Source organism: Doryrhamphus excisus, chromosome 12 (assembly GCF_030265055.1).
Source record: "Doryrhamphus excisus isolate RoL2022-K1 chromosome 12, RoL_Dexc_1.0, whole genome shotgun sequence".
NCBI lineage: Eukaryota > Metazoa > Chordata > Actinopteri > Syngnathiformes > Syngnathidae > Doryrhamphus > Doryrhamphus excisus.
This window is the reverse complement of record NC_080477.1, coordinates 1809759-1831769: the sequence shown is the minus strand read 5'-3', so window position 1 is coordinate 1831769 and position 22011 is coordinate 1809759. Positions and strand designations below refer to the sequence as shown.

Here is a 22011-nt window from a genome sequence, read left to right as displayed (position 1 = left end):
GACAGCCCACATCATGACCTTTAATATGAAATATGACATGATGGGGTTTCATGAAAATATTTTTTTACCTTACTATAACTAGTGAGTGCAGATTTACAGACAGGGTTTTGTTGTCATTGTGTCATCGTAGGAGGACATATTGACAAAATAACTGCAAATCTAGACAGCCCACATCATGACCTCTAACATGACATATGACATGATGGGGTTTCATGAAAATATTTTTTGACCTTACTATAACTAGTGAGTGCAGATTTAGCATCCGTGTTTTGTTGTCATTGTGGCACCATATAAGGGCATATTGACAAGATAACTACACATCTGGACAGCCCACATCATGACAGTTAATATGACATATGACATGATGTGGTTTTATGAAAATATTTTTTGACCTTACTATAACTAGTGAGTGCAGATTTAGCATCCATGTTTTGTTGTCATTGTGGCACCGTATAAGAGCATGTTGACAAGATAACTACACATCTGGACAGCCCAAATCATGACCTTTAATATGACATATGACATGATGGGGTTTCATGAAAATATTTTTTGACCTTACTATAACTAGTGAGTGCAGATTTACAGACAGGGTTTTGTTGTCATTGTGTCATCGTAGGAGGACATATTGACAAAATAACTACAAATCTAGACAGCCCGCATCATGACCTCTAACATGACATATGCCATGATGGGGTTTTATGAAAATATTTTTTGACCTTACTATAACTAATGAGTGCAGATTTACAGACAGGGTTGTGTTGTCATTGTGTCATCGTAGGAGGACATATTGACAAAATAACTACAAATCTAGACAGCCCACATCATGACCTCTAACATGACATATGACATGATGGGGTTTTATGAAAATACTTTTTTTACCTTACTATAACTAGTGAGTGCAGATTTAGCATCCATGTTTTGTTGTCATTGTGGCACCATATAAGGGCATATTGACAAAATAACTACAAATCTGGACAGCCCAAATCATGACCTTTAATATGACATGATGGGGTTTTATGAAAATATTTTTGACCTAAGGTGTGAGTGCAGATTTAGAAACAGTTTTGTTGTCATTGTGGCACCATATAAGGGCATATTGACAAAATAATTACACACGTGGAAAGCCTTCGCCGTGGCCTTTAATATGAGGTATGACTCCATGGGGTTTGTTGCATAATATTTTTTGACAACGGTGAGGGATTCACAAAAGTGTTTGTCCTTTGAGTGTGGGACAAAGGACAAAGTGATGGTTATAAAGTTCAGGAAAAGTTATTTTTCAGGAAGTTGATGAGTCCGTTGGTGGAGGCGTCGTGAGAGTGGACCTCGGCGGCGTCCTTCAGCTCGGGCTCGATCTTCTTTGCCAACTGTTTGCCCAGTTCCACTCTAACAACACAAACACACACAATAAATACACACAAATCACACTTCCTGTCCTTTCTATTCACACTGTAGGCTTTAATAACAATAAAGTGTCTCACCCCCACTGGTCAAAACTGTTAATCTCCCACATCAGACCCTGGATGAAGATCTTGTGTTCGTACATGGCTGCAAAAAAAACACACAACATATTTAAAGACTTAGTTTTTTAAATATAATTTGCATAAATGACCAAATTTTCCTCACCTATGAGAGCACCCAGCATGTAGGGGGTGAGTTTCTTGAAGATGATGGAGTTGGTGGGTCTGTTTCCTTGGAACACCTTGAAAGGGAACACCCACACATTACTGGACCCCCAGGGGGGCGGTCACTCGAGTCCAGAGTCAGATTACTCACAGCGGCGTGTTTCCTTCCACTCACCTTATGTGGAAGGATCTTCTCCAGATCCTCTCCGCTCAGACCGCTGGTCTCCAGCTCCTTACGGGCCTCCTCGGTGGTCTTACCCCTCATGAGGGCCTCCGTCTGGGCCAGGAAGTTGGCCAGCAGGATCTGCAGTGAAGCACGTAGTACAAAATATTCATTTTAGTACATTGTAGCAAACACTACATGGACCTGCCTTGTGGTGCAGGTTGTCCCTGATGGGGTGCTGAGACTGGGCCGGGATGAGGAAGTCTGACGGCACCATGCGGGTCCCTGAATGCAGCAAAAACACCCCAGATAAGCAAATCTACTTTCAGGGGCGTCCTCCGGCGCTGATGGAGCTACCTTGGTGGATGAGCTGGTAGAAGGCGTGCTGTCCGTTGGTGCCGGGCTCCCCCCACACGATGGGCCCGGTGTGGTAGTTGACCCGAGTGCCGTGTTTGGTCACGTACTTGCCATTGGACTCCATGTCCCCCTGCAAAGCGGAGAAATCATGGCAGATTTATTTATTTGAAGTAAGGTGTGTATTTGTATCGCTGATTGGTCGTAATGCCAATCAAATAAAAAAGCTAAAGATAAAAAATAAATCCATCACAATCTTTCAAAAATGTATCCATGAATAAATCAAAATTAAATTTTTATAAAAACAAATATGCATATTTAAGCAATTTTTACTAATTTTGGGCCAAATTTAAGCATTTCCAAGCAAATTAAATTGGGTAATACAATTTTAAACGCGACCATAGGGGTGTTATTTTATGTTAAGAGAGCTCTAATCATGTTAAAAACCATATTTATAAGGTTATAGACAGGTTTTATAACTATAAAAATATTCCAATGGAATTAACCGTGATAAAGAAGGTATGATATTGTACAGTGCTGCATAGCAATTCCGCATTCGGGGCAAATGGCATTGTGCCCCGCCAGTGCAGATATAACGCAAAAAAGTGCTCTATGTGTTCTAGTCGTGTTTTTTTTTTTTGACCGCGCGTGGGGGGCAGCACACACCCTCAACCCGTTCAATTTCCGTGGAAATAGCACAGTGAGCTAGCCTGGCATATGCCATTTTCTGTTTTTTTTTTATATTTTTTATACATTTTCACATACAAAAGTGACTTCAGCAAAATAATTATATTTATAAAAAATATAAATAAAATAATAAATTTATTAATTAATAATAAATAATTTAGCCTAGCAAACAAGTGACCAAAATGTGGAATGTAGAAAATAATATAAATAACCTTTAACATACTAATATAAGGTACATAAAAGATAAGGTAATATGGTTTTAAAAAAACTGTTTAAAATGCATAAATATGTTCAGAGCATTTAAGAGTACTAATAGTTCATGTCATACATAGAAAATTCAGTTGTAAAAGAAAAAAGACACCCTATTTTTTTAATATATGTTTGTTTCTAAAATAACCAAATCTCCATTGTGGGCGTTTGGGTGTAATACCGCAATGTCCACTAGGTGGTGCTGGCAGCGATGGTGCTATAGAGTAGGTGACAAAACCACAGAAGAAGAATAAACCCTGAGTGTGAATATACGTCAAGTCATCGTGGATTGTCTTCCTTATTCTGTACCGCAGGTTAGTACAAAGTAGAGATAATTTATATTTTGTAAAATATGTAAAGAGTTTATAAAGTTGCTAGTGTAAACAGCTGACTGCAAAATGTTTGTTATAAAATGTGTTGTAGAGCATTTGAACATTAGCGAAATGGCTAATGCTAGCAAGCCTTAATGTACAGTTAATAGCATGAAGCAAGCTAATTGGAATATGTGAAATGTGTCTGGAAATAAATGGGTAATTGTTCATGTAATCATATTATGATATATGAAGTGTTATTTTTGAGAGGATGAATAAATCCTGAGGGTAAATATACGTCAAGTCATCGTGGATTGTCTTCCTTATTTTGTACCACGGGATTTTCAATGCATACCCCTGTCCAGGTTGTGGAAGGGCAACACAAACACAACTGATTTCAAGGAATTTAACCATCGGTTTTTCTGTAATAGTGTTGCTGTTCTGACCTGCTGAAAGTAGGCGGCAAAGCGGTGCATGTACTGGTCGTAGGGCAGCATGGCGTGGGTCTCCGTGTGGAAGAAGTTGATGTACCAGATGCCCAGCAGGGCCAGCAGCACCGGGGCGTTTTTATCCAAAGGAGCCGTCCGGAAGTGGTTGTCCTGGAAAGGTAAATCTTCTCATACACTTCTTGTCATGGAGATGGTGTATTTTTTTTTTACCATCATTTTTACCTCATTTACCGCCCGCGATAAGTGAAAGTAGCCGACTATAGTTTTGTACAGGCTGTAACGCTAACATTTTATCACATTTCTCTCTTGTTTAAACACTCTCAAAGTTCGAATTTCGTTTAAATTAAGTCGCTCACGAATTAACTCCACAATGAAAAGAGAAGTGCCACGATGTATCCATATTAAAACATATTCCACTCGTCGTCCTCCACGAACCCAAGAATCATATATAGCCTTGCTAGCTGCTAGCGATCTAGCGATCATACAACAGGAAACTCATTGATTGACAATGGTCAACAGCCAATCAGAACGCAGAACACAAATAAGCGGGCTCTTCTCTTAGCCAATCGGGACTGTTGGTGTCTTCAACTTTCACGTGAGTATACACCACCCCCTCTACTGGTAACAGTAGTAAATAGAATAACAGACACATCCAACAGAGCACCGATAAGACACTACAAGGATGCAGAACATGTTCATAAAGCAGTAAAATATATTAATTATTATTAATTATATAAAATATATTGTTTGGCCTCCTAGTTGACTTACCATCCAGTGAGCGCCTGAAAGAAGCTTCTCAAAGTTGTCGAACCCTAAGGAAGGAAAAGATGTGGTCAAAAATGAGTAAAAATATTGTACTACATGATGAAATTGTGTTTAACTTTTAATAGTTTTGGATGCTAAAAGCTACAAGTAATTATTATTATTATTATATATTAAAAATGAAATAAGTGACACATCCTAGACAGCTATTATCATAACATGCATAATTATTTATATTACTGTATTATTTATTTGAAATAAATTATTAAGATACATCTACTGTATATACTCATATAATAAAATATAAAATAAAATAAAAATATAATTTTTTTATATGTTTGAATAAATGAGTTTTCAAATAAATTAAAGGAAAAGTTACTAAAATGACGAGTAATAATAATATTATTATGATATTCAATATTCATGTATTTTATTTTTAAAGAAATATTAATAAAATATTAATTTTATTTCGCATTTTATGTATAATTTATTTGTATTTGTATTTTATTGACATTATTTATTGTATTTCTTGGCTCATATTTACGTTCCTAAATATGATTTCTTGCCCTTCAAATGTTGAAATGCTAACACTTCCTTAGCTTATACGGTACCGATGTGCAGGGCGATGGCCATGCCAATCGCTGACCACAAGGAGAAGCGACCTCCGACCCACTGGAAGAAAGCATGCATGAAAAAATAAAATAAAATCATGACATCATATGAGTAAATATGAGTAGGTTCGTGCTTACAGTACATCATGTATACATTGTACTCCAACAATGTAACTAAAGGCAGCTCTACTACCTTTGCTGTACAGTCACCTCTGCAAGGGAGAAGGTCACCACCAATAATAACTGGTGGGTGGTATGTTGCAGGGTCAAAAAGCCTTGTTTAAATATAGACACCCCCCGTGTTCTGTCTGCAGATAAGAGAGCTTAAAGAGCACTCACATCCCAGAACTCAAACATGTTCTCCGTGTCGATGCCGAAGTCTTTCACTTTGGGCTGATCGAGATAGAGAGAGAGAGAGAGAGAAAGAAACTGAAGGCGACATCATTGACAGACGTGGTTTCCATCCAAATGTGCTGTAACTCACGCCATTGGTGGACAACGCCACAAAATGTTTGGCCACGGCGTGTGTCTGTGGGAAAATGACATTTGAAATTGAGCAAGGCAGTAGATCTGTCGGATTGCAAGTCGCTCTGTGGTGGACTCGGGGGTCCGCGCTCACGTCTTTGGTGTGTTCAAGGAACCATTCTTTGGCCGACTCGGCGTTGGTGATGGTCTCCTGGGTGGTGAAGGTCTGCAAAGGAAAGGCCCGTCGGCAAGAATGAATAACGAGAGCCGACATTAAAGTAGCAACACATGATAGCTTCATGTAGTACATGTAGTACATGTACTTTACTACAGTCTCAGGCTGAGTGATAGAACCGTGTACTGTATCAATAGTCTCATATGCAGGATTAGTATTGGATGGATAAACGTGAAGTTATTTTTATGTGTGTTGGACATATGACTACAATGTTGATATTGTTATACAATTTTGTTATTTTTACAGGACACAGGAGGACATTATTACTTTTTATTGAATTTTATTTCATCTAATTGTATTTTATTTAATTTATTTTACTGAATAGAATTTTATTTTTTTTACTTTTCTTATATATTGCTGTTTACAGTATATATTGTTACATTATTCACAAATGTAAATTATTACATTTTATTTAATTTAAATGTATTTATTTTAATTGTATTTTATTATATTTAATCTAATTTATTGAATTGATTTTTTTCCTTATATTTTGCGAATTTATTGTTACATTATTCACAAATTTAAAACTTTTAATTTGAATTTATTTATTTAGAATTTTGATTTTATTTAATTATATTGAATTCTATGTTGAAGTTATATTTTATTTAATATATTTTTTTCCTTTTTTATATATTGCGTATATAATGTTTTGTATATATATATGTATATAATTTAAAACTTTTAATTTGAATTTATTTATTTAGAATTTTTATTTGGATTTTATTTAATTATATTGAATTCTATGTTGAAGTTATATTTTATGTAATTTTATTTGAATTATTTTTTTCCTTTTCTTATATATTGTGTATATATTGTTACATTATTCACAAATTTAAAACTTTTAAATCAAATTTATTTATTTTGATTTTTTATTTTGATTTTATTTAATCATATTAAATTCTATGTTGAAGTTGATTTATTTAATTTTATTGAATTTAATTTGTTTCCTTTTCTTATATATTGCATATATATTGTTACATTATTCACAAATTTAAAACTTTTAATTTGAATTTATTTATTTAGAATTTTTATTTTGACTTTATTTAGTTATATTGAATTCTATGTTGAAGTTATGTTTTATTTAATTTTATTGAATTTAATTTTCTTTTTTTTCCATATCTTACATATTGTGAATATATTGTTATATTATTGACAAAACTTTGGGTCTGAATTGACTTCACTGTTAAAAAAAATCAATAACCACGAGTAAAAACAGTATTATACATATTTTAAATGGCAGATTTACTCTTATTATGTCTACTTATTGGGTAATAGACGTGTACATGTGACTATAGGGGTGTTATTTCATGTCTACAGGGCTCTAATAGTGTACCTTGGATGCGATGATGAAGAGCGTGGTCTCAGCGTCGAGATGCGCTAGCGTCTTTGCGATGTGCGTCCCGTCAATGTTGGACACGAAGCACACTCGCGGCCCATCCTTGGCGTAGGGCTTCAGGGCCTCGGTCACCATCAGGGGGCCCTGGGGTCCAAAGGAGATCAGTGGATCCGAGTTCCGAGATCATCAAGAGGCTTTTAGGGTGAAGACGCTCAGGAATGAAACGCTTACAAGGTCAGATCCTCCTATTCCGATGTTAACCACGTCTGTGATGGCTTTTCCTGTGTAGCCTTTCCACTGACCGCTACGAACTCTCTACAAGCAAACGTTGGGAAACGTTCACATTCCGACTGACACCATGATGTCACATGATGGCATTTCACTCACGTCACAGAAGTCCTTCATCTTGTCCAAAACTTTATTGACCTCCGGCATCACGTCTTTGCCGTCCACCATGATGGGAGTGTTGGAGCGGTTCCTCAGCGCCACGTGAAGCACCGCGCGGCCCTTTAACATCCATTATATAGCGCCATTGTTATGAAATACAAACAAGACAACAAATACAGTTGGAATATGTGGGAAAAGTCCTATAGTTATGAGAATAAAGTCAAAATATTATTGGAATAAAGTCATAATTACCGTACAAAAAAACTGATATTGTAAAAAAAAAAAAACAGCAAAAATTTAGAAATATGAAAATAAATTAAATAAAATTATAATAAAAATATACATAAATAATAAACTTGTAATATTATGACAAAAAGTCCTAAAGTTATGAGAATACAGTCAAAATATTATTGGAATAAAGGAATAATTACCAGACAAAAATGTACAAAAAGAAAACTGAAATTGTAAAAATAAAAAACAGCAAAAATTTCAAAATATAAAAATAAATTCAATAAAATGATAATAAATAATAAAAATATAAATAAATAATAAACTTGTAATATTATGACAAAACGTCCCAAGTTATGAGAATAAAGTCAAAATATTATTGGAATAAAGTCATAATTACCAGACAAAAATGTACAAAAAGAAAACTGCAATTGTAAAAAAAAACAGCAAAAATTTAGAAATATAAAAATATATTCAATACAATGATAAATAATAAAAATATAAATAAAAAATAAATAATAATCTTGTAATATGACAAAAAATAATGTAATTTTACAAGACTAACGTCTGAATATCATGATAAAACAATAACATAATTTTAGTAGCATAAAGTTGAAATATTAAAGAAAAAATGTTCTTTTGTCATGATATGGTGAAAAACAAACAAAATCGCAAATGAAGTTTTCATTTTTGGAAAATTACATTGCGGAAAAATTAATACAATTAGAACAATACAGTCAAAATATTATGGGGGAAAAGTAATTGTAATTGCAAAACAAAAAAATACACAAAAAGCTAAAATAGTTGGAAAAAAACAGCAAACATGGAAAAAAAACAGGTGCAATTTTACAAGAATAAAATCAAAATATTAAAGGAAAAAGTCTAAAAAAAAAGTGTGAGAATAAACTAAAAATATAAAAATTAATTGTTGGAAACTCGAAGGCATATCTTTATAAGCAGCTGGTGGCAAACCTATATGTTCACTTTTCATTTTTCAGTTTTGACACCCCTGCTGGAGTAGTTTATGAATTTTGGACAATGTAGACATCACCATAATTTTAGTAGCATAAAGTTGAAATATTAAAGAAAAAATATGTTATTCTTTTAAAAAGTCATGATATGGTGAAAAACAAACAAAACCGCAAATAAAGTTGTGGAATTTTTTTTTTTTAATTACATTGCGGAAAAAGTTATACAATTAGAAGAATACAGTCAAAATATTATGGGAAAAAAGTAATTGTAATTGCAATTACTGCAAGACAAAAAAATACACAAAAAGAAAAAAACAGGTGCAATTTTACAAAAATAAAATCAAAATATTAAAAGAAAAAAGTCTCAATTGTGTGAGAATAAACTAAAATAAAAAAAATTAATTGTTGGAAACTCCATGGCATATCTTTATAAGCAGCTGGTGGCAAACCTATATGTTTTCAGTTTTGACACTTTTGCTGGAGTAGTTTATGATTTTAGCATCCTGTCATAAAAGTGTGCACAGGATGCTAGGATGTGACAAAACGCCACGTAACGCCGTGTGACAAGATGGCTTAGTCATCGCCACGTCGGCGCTGAGGCGGCACAAATGTCAAGAGGTCAGCGTGTACCTCGGTGAAGTTGACCTTCTCTCCCGTGAACATCTTCTCTCTGGCCGCCTCCATGCCTCGGGATTTGGCCTGCCAAACAGCCCGCGGCGATGATGTTGCGTTTTGTCATGACAGAGGAATACGAAAAGAAGTAGCGCTATCTACCAGGTCGACCAACATCTTCACGACTTCGTCGGTGATGAGGTTCTTGGAGTAATCCAGGAGGATGTCACCGTCTTCCGTCTGCAGGTTGAGGCTGCACAAACACAAAAAAAAAAAAGAGCTAAGCTAGGCTAAGCTACGCCAACCACACCTCAACGTTCAACGTTCAACACCTGAATTTGTTGAATCTCTCCTTGTCGGCATCAAACATGTGCCTCATGTTGAGGTTCAGGGCGTGCGCCGTGTACCATTCCTGCAGCCTGTGGAAGACGGGGTCCTGTGTGAGTCCCATGTTGTTAGTCCCGACTTGAGTGGGGCCGAGCGGGTCAGTGGAAAAGCGTTTTGAAGGGCGACCCAGACCAGAGTGACCGTTGCCCCGCCCACTTGGGCTATATTCGGGGTCGGCGCTTGTCACGCCCCCCTGCTTTGTGTCCTCAGGGCTTTCCAGTGCTTGCAGTGTTTGGAACGTCGGCAGTGTTGTGTGTCAACATCTCACACACTAAAATGCAACATAACTCTTAGCATTAGAATACTGCAGTAATTTTATGTTTTTTGTATGTATTGTATTATCTATATGTATGTAATGTATAATAAATACACTCAATGGCATCATCTAACACAATACAATGATCTCAAACCAAATTCAAATATTATAATAATGATCATAAAATAAATAACGATTAATAATATAATTTAATAATAATAATAATTAAGAAATTATTATATTTTTTAATTAAAAATAAAAGATTAAATAAAAGTACACAATAATAAAATAATATTCATAAAATAGCAGAAAAGAATGTACTAATTTTCCACTTCATTTGTTTTCATCCTTTTATTTTTTATCGAAATTTATAAAATATAAATAAATAATAAACTTGTAATATTATGACAAAAAGTCCCAAGTTATGAGAATAAAGTCAAAATATTATTGGAATAAAGTCATAATTACCAGACAAAAATGTACAAAAAAGAAAACTGCAGTTGTAAAAAAAAAACCAGCAAAAATTTAGAAATATAAAAATTAATTCAATAAAATGATAATAAATAATAAAAATATAAATAAAATAAATAATCTTGTAATATGACAAAAATAATGTTATTTTACAAGAATAACGTCTGAATATCATGATGAAACAATAATAATATTAATAAAAAATGTATAATAATAATTTTTAATTAAAAATAAAAGATTAAATAAAAATACACAATAATAAAATAATATTCATAAAATAGCAGAAATTAATGTACTAATTGTCCACTTAATTTGTTTTCATCCTTTTATTTTTTATCTAAATTTATAAAATATAAATAAAAATAAATAATAAACTTGTAATATTATGACAAAAAGTCCCAAGTTATAAGAATAAAGTCAAAATATTATTGGAATAAAGTCATAATTACCAGACAAAAATGTACAAAAAGAAAACTGCAATTGTAAAAAAAACAGCAGAAATTTAGAAATATTAAAATAAATTCAATGAAATGATAATAAATAAATAATAATATATAATCGTGTAATATGACAAAAAAAATAATGTAATTTTACAAGAATAACGTCTGAATATCATGATGAAACAATAACAATTTTAGTAGCATAAAGTTGAAATATTTAAGAAAAAATATTATTCTTTTTAAAAAGTCATGATATGGTAAAAAAAACAAACAAAACCGCAAATAAAGTTGTGGAATTTTTTATTTATTTGACTTTTATTTTTTTATCAAATTTTTGAAACGCTTTGGAACACTTAATATCTATCTAATTTATCGCCCCCTGGTGACTATAATGAGTAAAAACAACGTCAAGATGATGTAATAGTCATTGTCAAACGTTAGAGGGCGACAAAGGTTCAGTCTTTGTGACGGTCATCTGTTGTATATTTATTAGCATTTGTTATGTAGCATGTGGCTTTGTTTTGCTTTAGCGGTGCCATGCTAACGCTTTTTTTGGTTTGTTTTCGTGCCGTTCTCTTTTTCTTCATCATTTGTCGTGTCCGGTGATCTTATTCTGAAAGTCTTCAGCCGGAAGTGTCGACCTTTATTGCGACAGTGTCGCCGCTCGTCACACAGGCAGTCAGGCAGGGAGCTTCGCTGTCAAGAGGGTGGATGCCGAGCTGGTAAGCGATGTGGCTATTATTATTATTTTTTTCGTGTTTGCTGTCTTTACACACTTGTTTGTGACCAGCTGACTTTTGTCGGCTCCGTGCTTTGTCGCGTACTACAAAATGAAAATTAGTTCTGTGCCTCTTATGGCTTTTTCAGTCGTGTCGCAGAGAGAGCTAGCAAAGCAACCAACCGCTAACCAGCTATGTTTAAGCTACCAAGTATACATGAAACATCAGTGCGCTCATTATCCTTCTCACTACGTTCTAATTTTCTATTTCTTTTCATAATTGGCACTTGAAATACAATGAAGTCTTGGGGGCACGTTGTTGCCTAGATAAACATACGATTCCATCTCCTAATGAAGCCACCCACCTTGGCTATAAAGAGGGAGGAGCGACTCCGGTGTTATGTTGTGTTGTTTCTATTTCCAACGCCACCAAAGCCTCCTTTAGGTTATCACTATTGCCTTGACAATGAATGACTACGCTTGAGAGAGGAGGTAAAAAGCGTGTAATTCATCATAAATGATATGCTTGGTGTGTAATTACGTAGCTACGCGGTGGCGACTTGTGTGTGTGTGTGTCTCCGATAATGGACTCTGTCACCCCTTTACAAAGAGTTTAAGTTGAGTTGAGCTAGTTCTCTGTCAGTATTGTGTATGTTGCTACCTTAGCTTGCTAGCTAGTGACTGATAATTGTCAGACCACCCCGGCTAACTACAGTTAGCTTCAGAAGACATTTACTCTCGGGGAAAAAAAAACTCATTCTGTTTGTTTAGTCGCGGAGGGGATAGGAGATTTATAGCCACACATCGTCCTCATTAGCTGTCAGTCATAGCCGCGACTGATACCGATCCCAAGATGTCATCTTTGCGGCGAGTTTCGATGAAACCAGCCCGAGCTGGGGATTCCTGGACGACTTCCTGCCAAATAGTGAACCGCTTTGAAAACTACTATTCACCCGCACACAATAGCACTTTCAATCGCCTGATAAGATTGTATTTATTGTTCAGGCTATGTTCGTTAAAGCAAGTAGCAGCCAATAAAATGAACTAATGTAAACTTTATAAACAAAACAGCCTCCGAGTAGTAGAGGAGACACCTGAAAATGAAATATGCTGTGTGGAATGTGTTTCCTGTTTAGGTCTATTTAATAGATTGAGTGAGTAGTTGCTTTTTTTGGCATAATAGAGATACTGTTTGTCACTTAGTGCTATTTGAGCTGAGTATAAGATGGTCCTCCATGTAAGACAACCCTCTTTTCAAAACATAACAGATCAAGTGTAGCTGCTCACTAATAGGCTTTTTTCATCATAAAGCGTATGTGACTTATTTCTGTTTGACCTGAATATAAGACGGCCCTGAATGTATAAGACAACCCCTCCTACATTGAGGACCCGACAAAGGGAGAGTGTAACTGCATACTCAGGCTTTTTTGCATCATATACAGTATGTCACTTATGACTACTTCATTTTCAGTATAATGTAAGACGACCCTCTTTTACATGAGACATGAGAGAGTAAGAGCGCAGTTGCTCAGTCGTAGGCTATTTTACATCATAAAGATACTCACTTATTGCTACTTGATCGAAATATAAGACGGCCCTGAATGTAAGACGGCCACTCTTTTTGAAGAAAAGATGGACCGCAAGCGTGTAGCTGCTCACTCAAAATTATTTTGCAACATAAAGGCACTGTCACAGGTATGTCACTTATTTCTCAAATATAAGACAGCCCTCCATGTTGAACGATGCCTGTTTTTGAAGACCAGACAGGGAGAGTGAAGTATAAGACGGCCCTGAATGTAAGACGTTCCGTCCTTTTTTTGAGACCCAACAAACAGCAAGAGCTATTTTGCATTGTATAGATACTGTATGTCACTTATTGCTGCTTGACCCAAATATAAGACCATCCTGAATGTAAGGCGACCCCTCTTTTTTTCCAAAACATGTCAGAGTGAGTGTATCTGCAGTTTTTTTGCAGCATAATGCTACTGACTGTCACTTACTGATGCCTAGACCGAATATAAGATGATCATGAATATAAGACGACCACTTTTTTTTTTAAGAAAAGACGGACAGCAAGCGTGTAGCTGCTCACTCATAATATTTTTGCAACGTAAAGGTACTGTCACAGGTATGTCACTTATTTCTCGAATATAAGACAACCCTCCATGTAGGACTATGCCTGTTTTTGAAGCCAAGACAGGGAGAGTGAAGCTGCTCACTGCATCAAAAGTTAATCATCACTTATTGCTGCTTGACCTGAGTATAAGACGGCCCTGAATGTAAGACGTTTCGTCCTTTTTTTTAGACCCAACAATCAGCAAGAGCTATTTCGCATTGTATAAGATACTGTATGTCACTTATTGCTGCTTGACCCAAATATAAGACAATCCTGAATGTAAGACGACCCCTCTTTTTTTCCTCAAAACATGTCAGAGTGAGTGTAGCTGCTGCTTTTTTTGCTTTTTGCAGCATAAGGCTACTGAATGTCACTTATTGATGCCTGAACCGAGTATAAGACGGTCCTGAATATCAGCTAATGCTGGGCGAACGACAGTTGTAATATTCACAACTGCCAAAATAAGTCGACTACAATGACTATTGAGAGGTAAACACAATAAAGCAGTCTTTCTTCTGACATTGACATGCCACACAAGCGTAAAAAAAGACGTCCGCCACTCTAAAAGCAACAAAACAGTCAACGTTTGAAAAAAGATTCCGCTTTATAAACAGCACAGACATCTATTAGCAGTAACGTGAAAAGTAACAACAGGGCTTAACACGCTGGTAAAAAGGAATAGCTATAGCTAGCCCGACACATGACAATGATGCTGCATGGAAATGTTACCGTTTATAGATTTGTGTGTCAGGGCATGTAAAAATAACGACATTACTGCTCAGCATGTTTGGTGTAGCATGTAGCATTGATGGCTTTAAATAGCTAGCATACATGCATTTTGTGTATGTGAAATGCCCTGACCTTGAGACATATCGTTTAACCTTCCTCTTGTGTTAGCTTTCTGGTATCGTCTCTTATGTTAACCGGTCGGTTTTGACCCATGTATTAAATCAGTTATAAAAAAAAATAATAAGTTACCATCAAATTTGCTTCTCATGTCTTGGTTACCTTCTTAGGCTTCCTCATCCATGAAAATGTTGATTTTAATACTTTTGGTGTGGGCATGGAGGCCTTTTTTTGTCACTATACCCCTCCATTTTAATTTCCAAAAATGGTAAAATGAACCTCAAAAGAATCATATTCATAAATGTAAGGTTCTTTTGTTAATTGGCTATTACTGAGAGCTATAGAACATATCTCTTAAATCAATTAGTTTTATTTATTTTCTCATTTTAGTATTAATCACTAAAGAAACATCTATGGCAGGGGTCTCAAACTCAATTTACTTGGGGGCCACTGGAGCTAGAGACTGGGCCGCATCAGCCCCCCCCCCCCCCCCCCCAAAAGGAATTAATTAAAAACAGAAAAATATACAAACTTTTTCAGTGCTTTGGTTCCGATTTTCTACAATAAAAGCTCTGATAAAACATTCCACTGTTCTCAAATATCTTAATTTTTATTTTTCTGCACAAAATAAGATGAAAAATAAATAAACAAATCAAGAATAAAGAAAATCAATCAGTAATAAATAAATATAATAATAATAATAAAACAGCAAATAATAAAACCTTAAGAAACCACATATAGTTGGTGGGTAGACAAATTATTTTTTTCAGATTAAAATGAACAAAGCATTATTAGAGCCCTGTAGACATGACAAAACACGACTATGGTCACATTTATACTCTTTTTATTTACAACATATTGCGCAACTGCAGGGTCTTGAGACACATGCTAACTCGCAAACTAGAGTGCTAGCTACCTAAACGGTAGCCTCCAAGTTGTATCCTTTAAACTTAAAAAGCCAAAAACTTACCACTTCCACGCGGATAGGGAGGATAACTATTAACAGTTATTTAACCTTTAACATGAACATTAATCAAACGTAATAATTTTTTCTGGGTACATGATACCATACAGCATCCATATCAAACTTGCGCGGGCCGCACTAACATTAAACTTTCATATCAAGGCGGGGGCCTCAAACTAGTGTCCTGTGGGCCACATGTTTGAGACCCCTGCTCTAATTGATTCATGAATGACAAAAGGCAAAAAAGAGCATCAGTGAATATGTGGTGGTCTCAATTGGACTGTGTAAGTTGAGATCAGAGGCTGCAAATGCTGGAATTCCTTGGCTCTAATAATATCATGGCCCGCAGGCTAAGTTAACCCTTCCCCCGGCCGATGCTATCAAGAGATGCTCCTTGTGACGTTCCCGTGAATAATGCGAGCGTGCGCGTGGGAGCAAGAAAGCAACCGGAGGTGCCGGCGTCCTCTCCTCCACCTGAGGCCTGCACAAACACTGTCGGTCAATTTAGCCCGACTTGGGTCTCAGCAGGTCGTGTCACATGAACAACTGCGGTCTGGTCCACAGACTGCGAGCGGCATTCAGACACGGCGCTGAATCAGCCCGTTCGGGAGAGAATGAGTTTAAACAGAGAAAAGGAATTTTGCAGAGCAAAGCACGTATTCCCATAGTGACGCCGCTGGGGCAGATGTCAACAAGTGGGCAGAGGGCCCCGTTTTAATGAAAGCTGTTGCTAAACAGTCAAAGCCGACAAAAGAAATCGGCTAAAAACGTCATTTGTGCAGGAACGCTATCTCTCCATATGCCATATGCTATCTTTTTAACCCTGCTCTTGTGTTAGTGTCAGCACCGACCCATTTTACATTTTAATACATAAAAAAATCACATAACATTTGTTTATTGCATCAAGGCTTTTTGACTTTGTCAGGAAACTCTATTTCAACTAAATAAAACTACTACTTTTTTTCTACCTAATTATGCATTTTTGGCCTTGTGCGACTTATATTCCAGTGTGACTTATGTATGTTTTTTCTACCTAATTATGCATTATTGGCCTTGTGCAACTTATACTCCAGTGCGACTTATGTATGTTTTTTTCTACCTAATTATGCATTTTTGGCCTTGTGCGACTTATACTCCAGTGCGACTTATGTTTTTTTTCTACCTAATTATGCATTTTTGGCCTTGTGTGACTCATGTATGTTTTTTTTCTACCTAATTATGCATTTTTGGCCTTGTGCGACTTATATTCCAGTGTGACTTATGTATGTTTTTTCTACCTAATTATGCATTTTTGGCCTTGTGCGACTTATACTCCAGTGCGACTTATGTTTTTTTCTACCTAATTATACATTTTTGGCCTTGTGCGACTTATACTCCGGTGCGACTTATGTATGTTTTTTTCTACCTAATTATGCATTTTTGGCCTTGTGTGACTCATGTATGTTTTTTTTCTACCTAATTATGCATTTTTGGCCTTGTGCGACTTATATTCCAGTGTGACTTATGTATGTTTTTTCTACCTAATAATGCATTTTTGGCCTTGTGCGACTTATGTATGTTTTTTCTACCTAATTATGCATTTTTGGCCTTGTGAGACTTATACTCCAGTGCGACTTATGTATGTTTTTTTCTACCTAATTATGCATTTTTGGCCTTGTGCGACTTATACTCCAGTGCGACTTATGTATGTTTTTTCTACCTAATTATACATTTTTGGCCTTGTGCGACTTATACTCCAGTGCGACTTATGTATGTTTTTTTTCTACCTAATTATGCATTTTTGGCCTTGTGCTACTTATACTCCAGTGCGACTTATGTATGTTTTTTTTTCTACCTAATTATGCATTTTTGGCCTTGTGCTACTTATACTCCAGTGCGACTTATGTATGTTTTTTTCTACCTAATTATGCATTTTTGGCCTTGTGCTACTTATACTCCAGTGCGACTTATGTATGTTTTTTTTCTACCTAATTATGCATTTTTGGCCTTGTGCTACTTATACTCCAGTGCGACTTATGTATGTTTTTTTCTACCTAATTATGCATTTTTGGCCTTGTGCGACTTATGTATGTTTTTTCTACCTAATTATGCATTATTGGCCTTGTGCAACTTATACTCCAGTGCGACTTATGTATGTTTTTTTCTACCTAATTATGCATTTTTGGCCTTGTGCGACTTATACTCCAGTGCGACTTATGTTTTTTTCTACCTAATTATGCATTTTTGGCCTTGTGTGACTCATGTATGGTTTTTTTCTACCTAATTATGCATTTTTGGCCTTGTGCGACTTATACTCCAGTGCGACTTATGTTTTTTTCTACCTAATTATACATTTTTGGCCTTGTGCGACTTATACTCCGGTGCGACTTATGTATGTTTTTTTCTACCTAATTATGCATTTTTGGCCTTGTGTGACTCATGTATGTTTTTTTTCTACCTAATTATGCATTTTTGGCCTTGTGCGACTTATATTCCAGTGTGACTTATGTATGTTTTTTCTACCTAATAATGCATTTTTGGCCTTGTGCGACTTATGTATGTTTTTTCTACCTAATTATGCATTTTTGGCCTTGTGCGACTTATACTCCATTGCGACTTATGTATGTTTTTTTTCTACCTAATTATGCATTTTTGGCCTTGTGCGACTTATACTCCAATGCGACTTATGTATGTTTTTATTTCTACCTAATTATGCATTTTTGGCCTTGTGTGACTTATGTATGTTTTTTTCTACCTAATTATACATTTTTGGCCTTGTGCGACTTATACTCCAGTGCGACTTATGTATGTTTTTTTTCTACCTAATTATGCATTTTTGGCCTTGTGCGACTTATACTCCAGTGCGACTTATGTATGTTTTTTTCTACCTAATTATGCATTTTTGGCCTTGTGCTACTTATACTCCAGAGATACTTATAGTCCAGAAAATACGGTTATATATATATATATATTTATATATAAATTCACTTATCACGGTCTGGAACCAATTAACGGTGATTACTGTATATCTGAATGTTTTGAGTTTGGCCTGGCCCCGCCCCTTGGGTTTGAGTCCAGGCTGTTTTGACATGCAGTGGAAATGTTAAAGCTTCCGATAAAGTAACGTGATCTTTATTATTGAAGACCAGGAAGCATTTTTTTTCTGTGCTTTTTTTTTTTTTCCAGGCCGAGGTCAGAATTTGGGGTCAGCTTGCAAACAAGAGCAGCAGGGAGATATGTGATATTATTGTTCAGCTGAACTCGAGCTGCGGTTGGACCCTTAAATCCACTGTTGGAGAGTGTCGTAACATACTTTGAGTTCATTTTTCCATCACTTTCTTTCCGCGGTGGTACCAGTTTTAGTATTTTGTTGTTCCAAGAAGGAATTCTTTCTTTTGTCCTGGCTGAAAGTGCAGGCTGCTTTGCTTGCACAACTCCCCAACCTCAGCGCTCACTTCGGCTTAGGGGAGCATTTTCATCCCCGCCGCTGCTCGGCCGCATACTTTCATGAATGGAACTGACGTGGGAGCCTTTCATCAAGCGCTCGCACTTGTTAAAACCCACTGCTTGGACACACAGTAGACACTCCATTGAGCGTTTCTATTCTAGAGAGGATAACTGAGCTAACCCTGTTTGCTGACAGGCAGGTGTGCTTTGTGGAAAGGCTTCCAGGGGTCACATCAGATGGGGCTTTTTATTTAGCCGGCAGTCGGGATGTCACAAGAATTGTCTGTTGGGGCATTTTTCTCGATAAAACACCCACTTTAACTTTAAGGTGCCTGAACGAACCCCTGGGACAGGGGTCTCAAACTCAATTTACCTGGGGGCCACCGGAGCTAGGTTCTGGGTGAAGACGGGCCGCATCAGGTTTTCAAAAAAAAACCCAAAACGCATTTATTAAAAACTGGAAAAAAAAATCAATAAAAAAACTATCTTCAGTTCTTTTGCTTCTGCTATACCCTACACTTTTTCAGTACTTTGGTTCCGGTTTTTCACACCAAAATATCTGATAAAACATTCCACTGTTCTCAAATATCTTAATTTTTATTTTTCTATACACAAAATAAGATAAAAAAAACAAACAAATTAAGAATAAAGACAATAAATAAATCAATCAGTAATAAATAAGTAAAATAATAATAAAACAGCAAATAAGAAAAACGTAAGAAACCACATACAGTTGGTAGAAAAATTAATCCTAACCCAAAAAAAACGCATTTATTAAAAACTGAAAAATATACAAACTTTTTCAGTGCTTTGGTTCCGATTTTCTACAATAAAAGCTCTGATAAAACATTCCACTGTTCTCAAATATCTAAATTTTTATTTTTCTGCACAAAATAAGATGAAAAATAAATAAACAAATCAAGAATAAAGAATCAATCAATCAGTAATAAATAAATAAATATAATAATAATAATAATAATAAAACGGCAAATAATAAAAACACACATATAGTTGGTGGGTAGACAAATTATTTTTTTCAGATTAAAATGAACAAAGCATTATTAGAGCCCTGTAGACATGACAAAACACGACTATAGTCACATTTATACTCTTTTTATTTACAACATATTGCGCAAATGCAGGGTCTTGAGACACATGCTAACTCGCAAACTAGAGAGCTAGCGACCTAACCGGTAGCCTTCAAGTTATTTCCTTTCAACTTAAATAGCCAAAAACTTACCACTTCCACACGGATAGGGAGGATAACTATTAACAGTTATTTAACCTTTAACATGAACATTAATGAAACTTAATAATTTTACCCAATTAGCAAGTTAGCATCGTACTCAGTTCCATCTGTTTAACAACATGTTTGATGAGATGCTTTATGTTGATGTGTATTTTCCGTTTTTTATTCCAAATCATTTCCTGCATTTATTTGTACCCTTTATTTATTATTTATTTGTAGCCTTTAGCTTCATTGCTAATCCAAAGCAAAACAAGGTAGGTTAACAGTATGGGCGGGGCAAAATCATGTTAATTGTGTCGGGTGTGCACACAGCTTTTAGCTGTCATTTCAATATTAAACTTTGGTATCAAGGTGGCGGCCTCAAACTAGCGTCTCGCGGGCCGCATTTGGCACGTGGGTTTGAGACCCCTGCGCTAGGACATTCGGTACACACACAAACACGTCAAAACAGGCGAGACTTGTATGCTAGCATGAAGACACCAAATGGGGTTTGAATGTAATAGTGCATGTACATCTAAACTCCCAGGCCCCACAGATTGGATAGATTCATCCCTGCATCCCTGTCGCATTGGGACATAATGCAGGAGGCAAACATTCTGTACCAGGCGGCATGTTAATGTGGCGACCAAGGCGACGCTGACCTATGCGGGGCCTCTCGTTAAAGTGGCCCGCGTGCTATTTTTATTGGAGCCATAAGCTACTTACCCTGGCTGCTCTGACATTACAGGTTAGCCTAATATTATCCAGCCTGGTCACTGTGGGGTATCAGCGTCTTGACTGATATGAGCTATCGGGGCTTAATCCTAACTCACTCGAGGCCGGTTGCCTTCACCGCTTTCACTGCACTCAACTTGTAGGCTGGGATTTTGCAGAACAACCAGACCAGCATCAAAGGCTCACAGACGACTTCCAAACCTGTAGCGACTACCTCGAGAGGAAATTGGATACTGACCACAGAAAGTCTATTGTTGTGCAAGTTGAGGGCCTTTATTTATACTCTCCCTCGCACAAGTCATACAGCTGCATGTGTTTTTTTCGGGAGGGCTGGTATGTGGAGACCCCGGGCCAGGCCTACAATACACTCCTTGTGTTCCTGCCCACCACTGCTCCTGTTGCACAGTTGCTCACTGCACTTGTCCCGGCCATTTGCACTTCCATTGACAGACATATGTAACATTTAACTCTAGCATGCATCAAAACATTACACAAGTAACAGTGGCTTCCTTATTATGCAGCAGTGACATTTTTTATGTTATTTTTTTACAGATTTCCCCCCAATGTGTTTATGAACCGAGCTAACAAACTATAAGCTTAAATCAGCATGTGCAGGTTAGCCGTGAAATCGAATTCACTGAGCAGTCAGATGCTATTTGCTTAATAGGCACAGCTGTTATTGCGACAATAATGATATCAGAAACATCAATAAAACACACCCACAGGAAGCCGTTACTGCTTCCACTATATCTCTTAAAGTGTTGGCGATGACTTCTGATTAGAAAGCATCCATTGCATCACATACGCAGACAAAGCAGAGGCGCAAGTGACACTTTCAAAGTAAAAGCTTTAAAAATGAGTCTCTGTGTGAATACGTGGAATTCTTAATAGGTAGCTCCAAATTTGATCTGTGTTGGTCAAAATGAATTCGTGGCAGGCCGCCTCAAATAACTGGGAAACATTGATCTGTGTAATATGGGAC

The 22011-nt window shown here is 36.3% G+C and overlaps 2 protein-coding genes and 1 long non-coding RNA gene across 6 annotated transcripts in view; 2 read left to right on the top strand and 1 right to left on the bottom strand.

Annotated features, from left to right (window-relative positions):
- Window positions 1-1009: 1009 nt before the first annotated feature.
- gpib (glucose-6-phosphate isomerase b) lies at window positions 1010-9953 on the bottom strand. The gene is made up of 18 exons (XM_058089641.1): window positions 9775-9953; window positions 9605-9695; window positions 9461-9529; window positions 7632-7751; window positions 7476-7559; window positions 7242-7388; window positions 5828-5899; window positions 5693-5737; window positions 5548-5601; window positions 5209-5269; window positions 4604-4647; window positions 3833-3985; window positions 2143-2272; window positions 1994-2070; window positions 1798-1926; window positions 1624-1699; window positions 1479-1545; window positions 1010-1383 (listed from the first exon to the last, which is right to left on the bottom strand). The coding sequence occupies exons 1-18, from the start codon at window positions 9891-9893 to the stop codon at window positions 1260-1262; spliced, it is 1662 nt and encodes a 553-aa protein (XP_057945624.1). The 5' UTR covers window positions 9894-9953; the 3' UTR covers window positions 1010-1259.
- On the top strand, window positions 3321-8298 carry LOC131139762 (uncharacterized). The gene is made up of 4 exons (XR_009132294.1): window positions 3321-3389; window positions 3818-3993; window positions 7226-7446; window positions 7534-8298. It is a non-coding gene; the product is annotated as an uncharacterized LOC131139762 (long non-coding RNA).
- A 1467-nt stretch (window positions 9954-11420) lies between the features above and the next one.
- Window positions 11421-22011, top strand: part of LOC131139329 (granule associated Rac and RHOG effector protein 1-like) — a 48784-nt gene continuing 38193 nt past the window's right edge. For 2 of the 4 annotated variants that reach the window (XR_009132227.1, XM_058088841.1), the window contains exon 1: window positions 11422-11718. The gene's annotated coding sequence lies outside the window, so the exon portion shown is untranslated. Of the gene's footprint in view, window positions 11719-11756; window positions 12207-22011 lie in introns of those variants that run through there. The other 2 variants (XM_058088843.1, XM_058088842.1) reach the window with 2 other exon arrangements.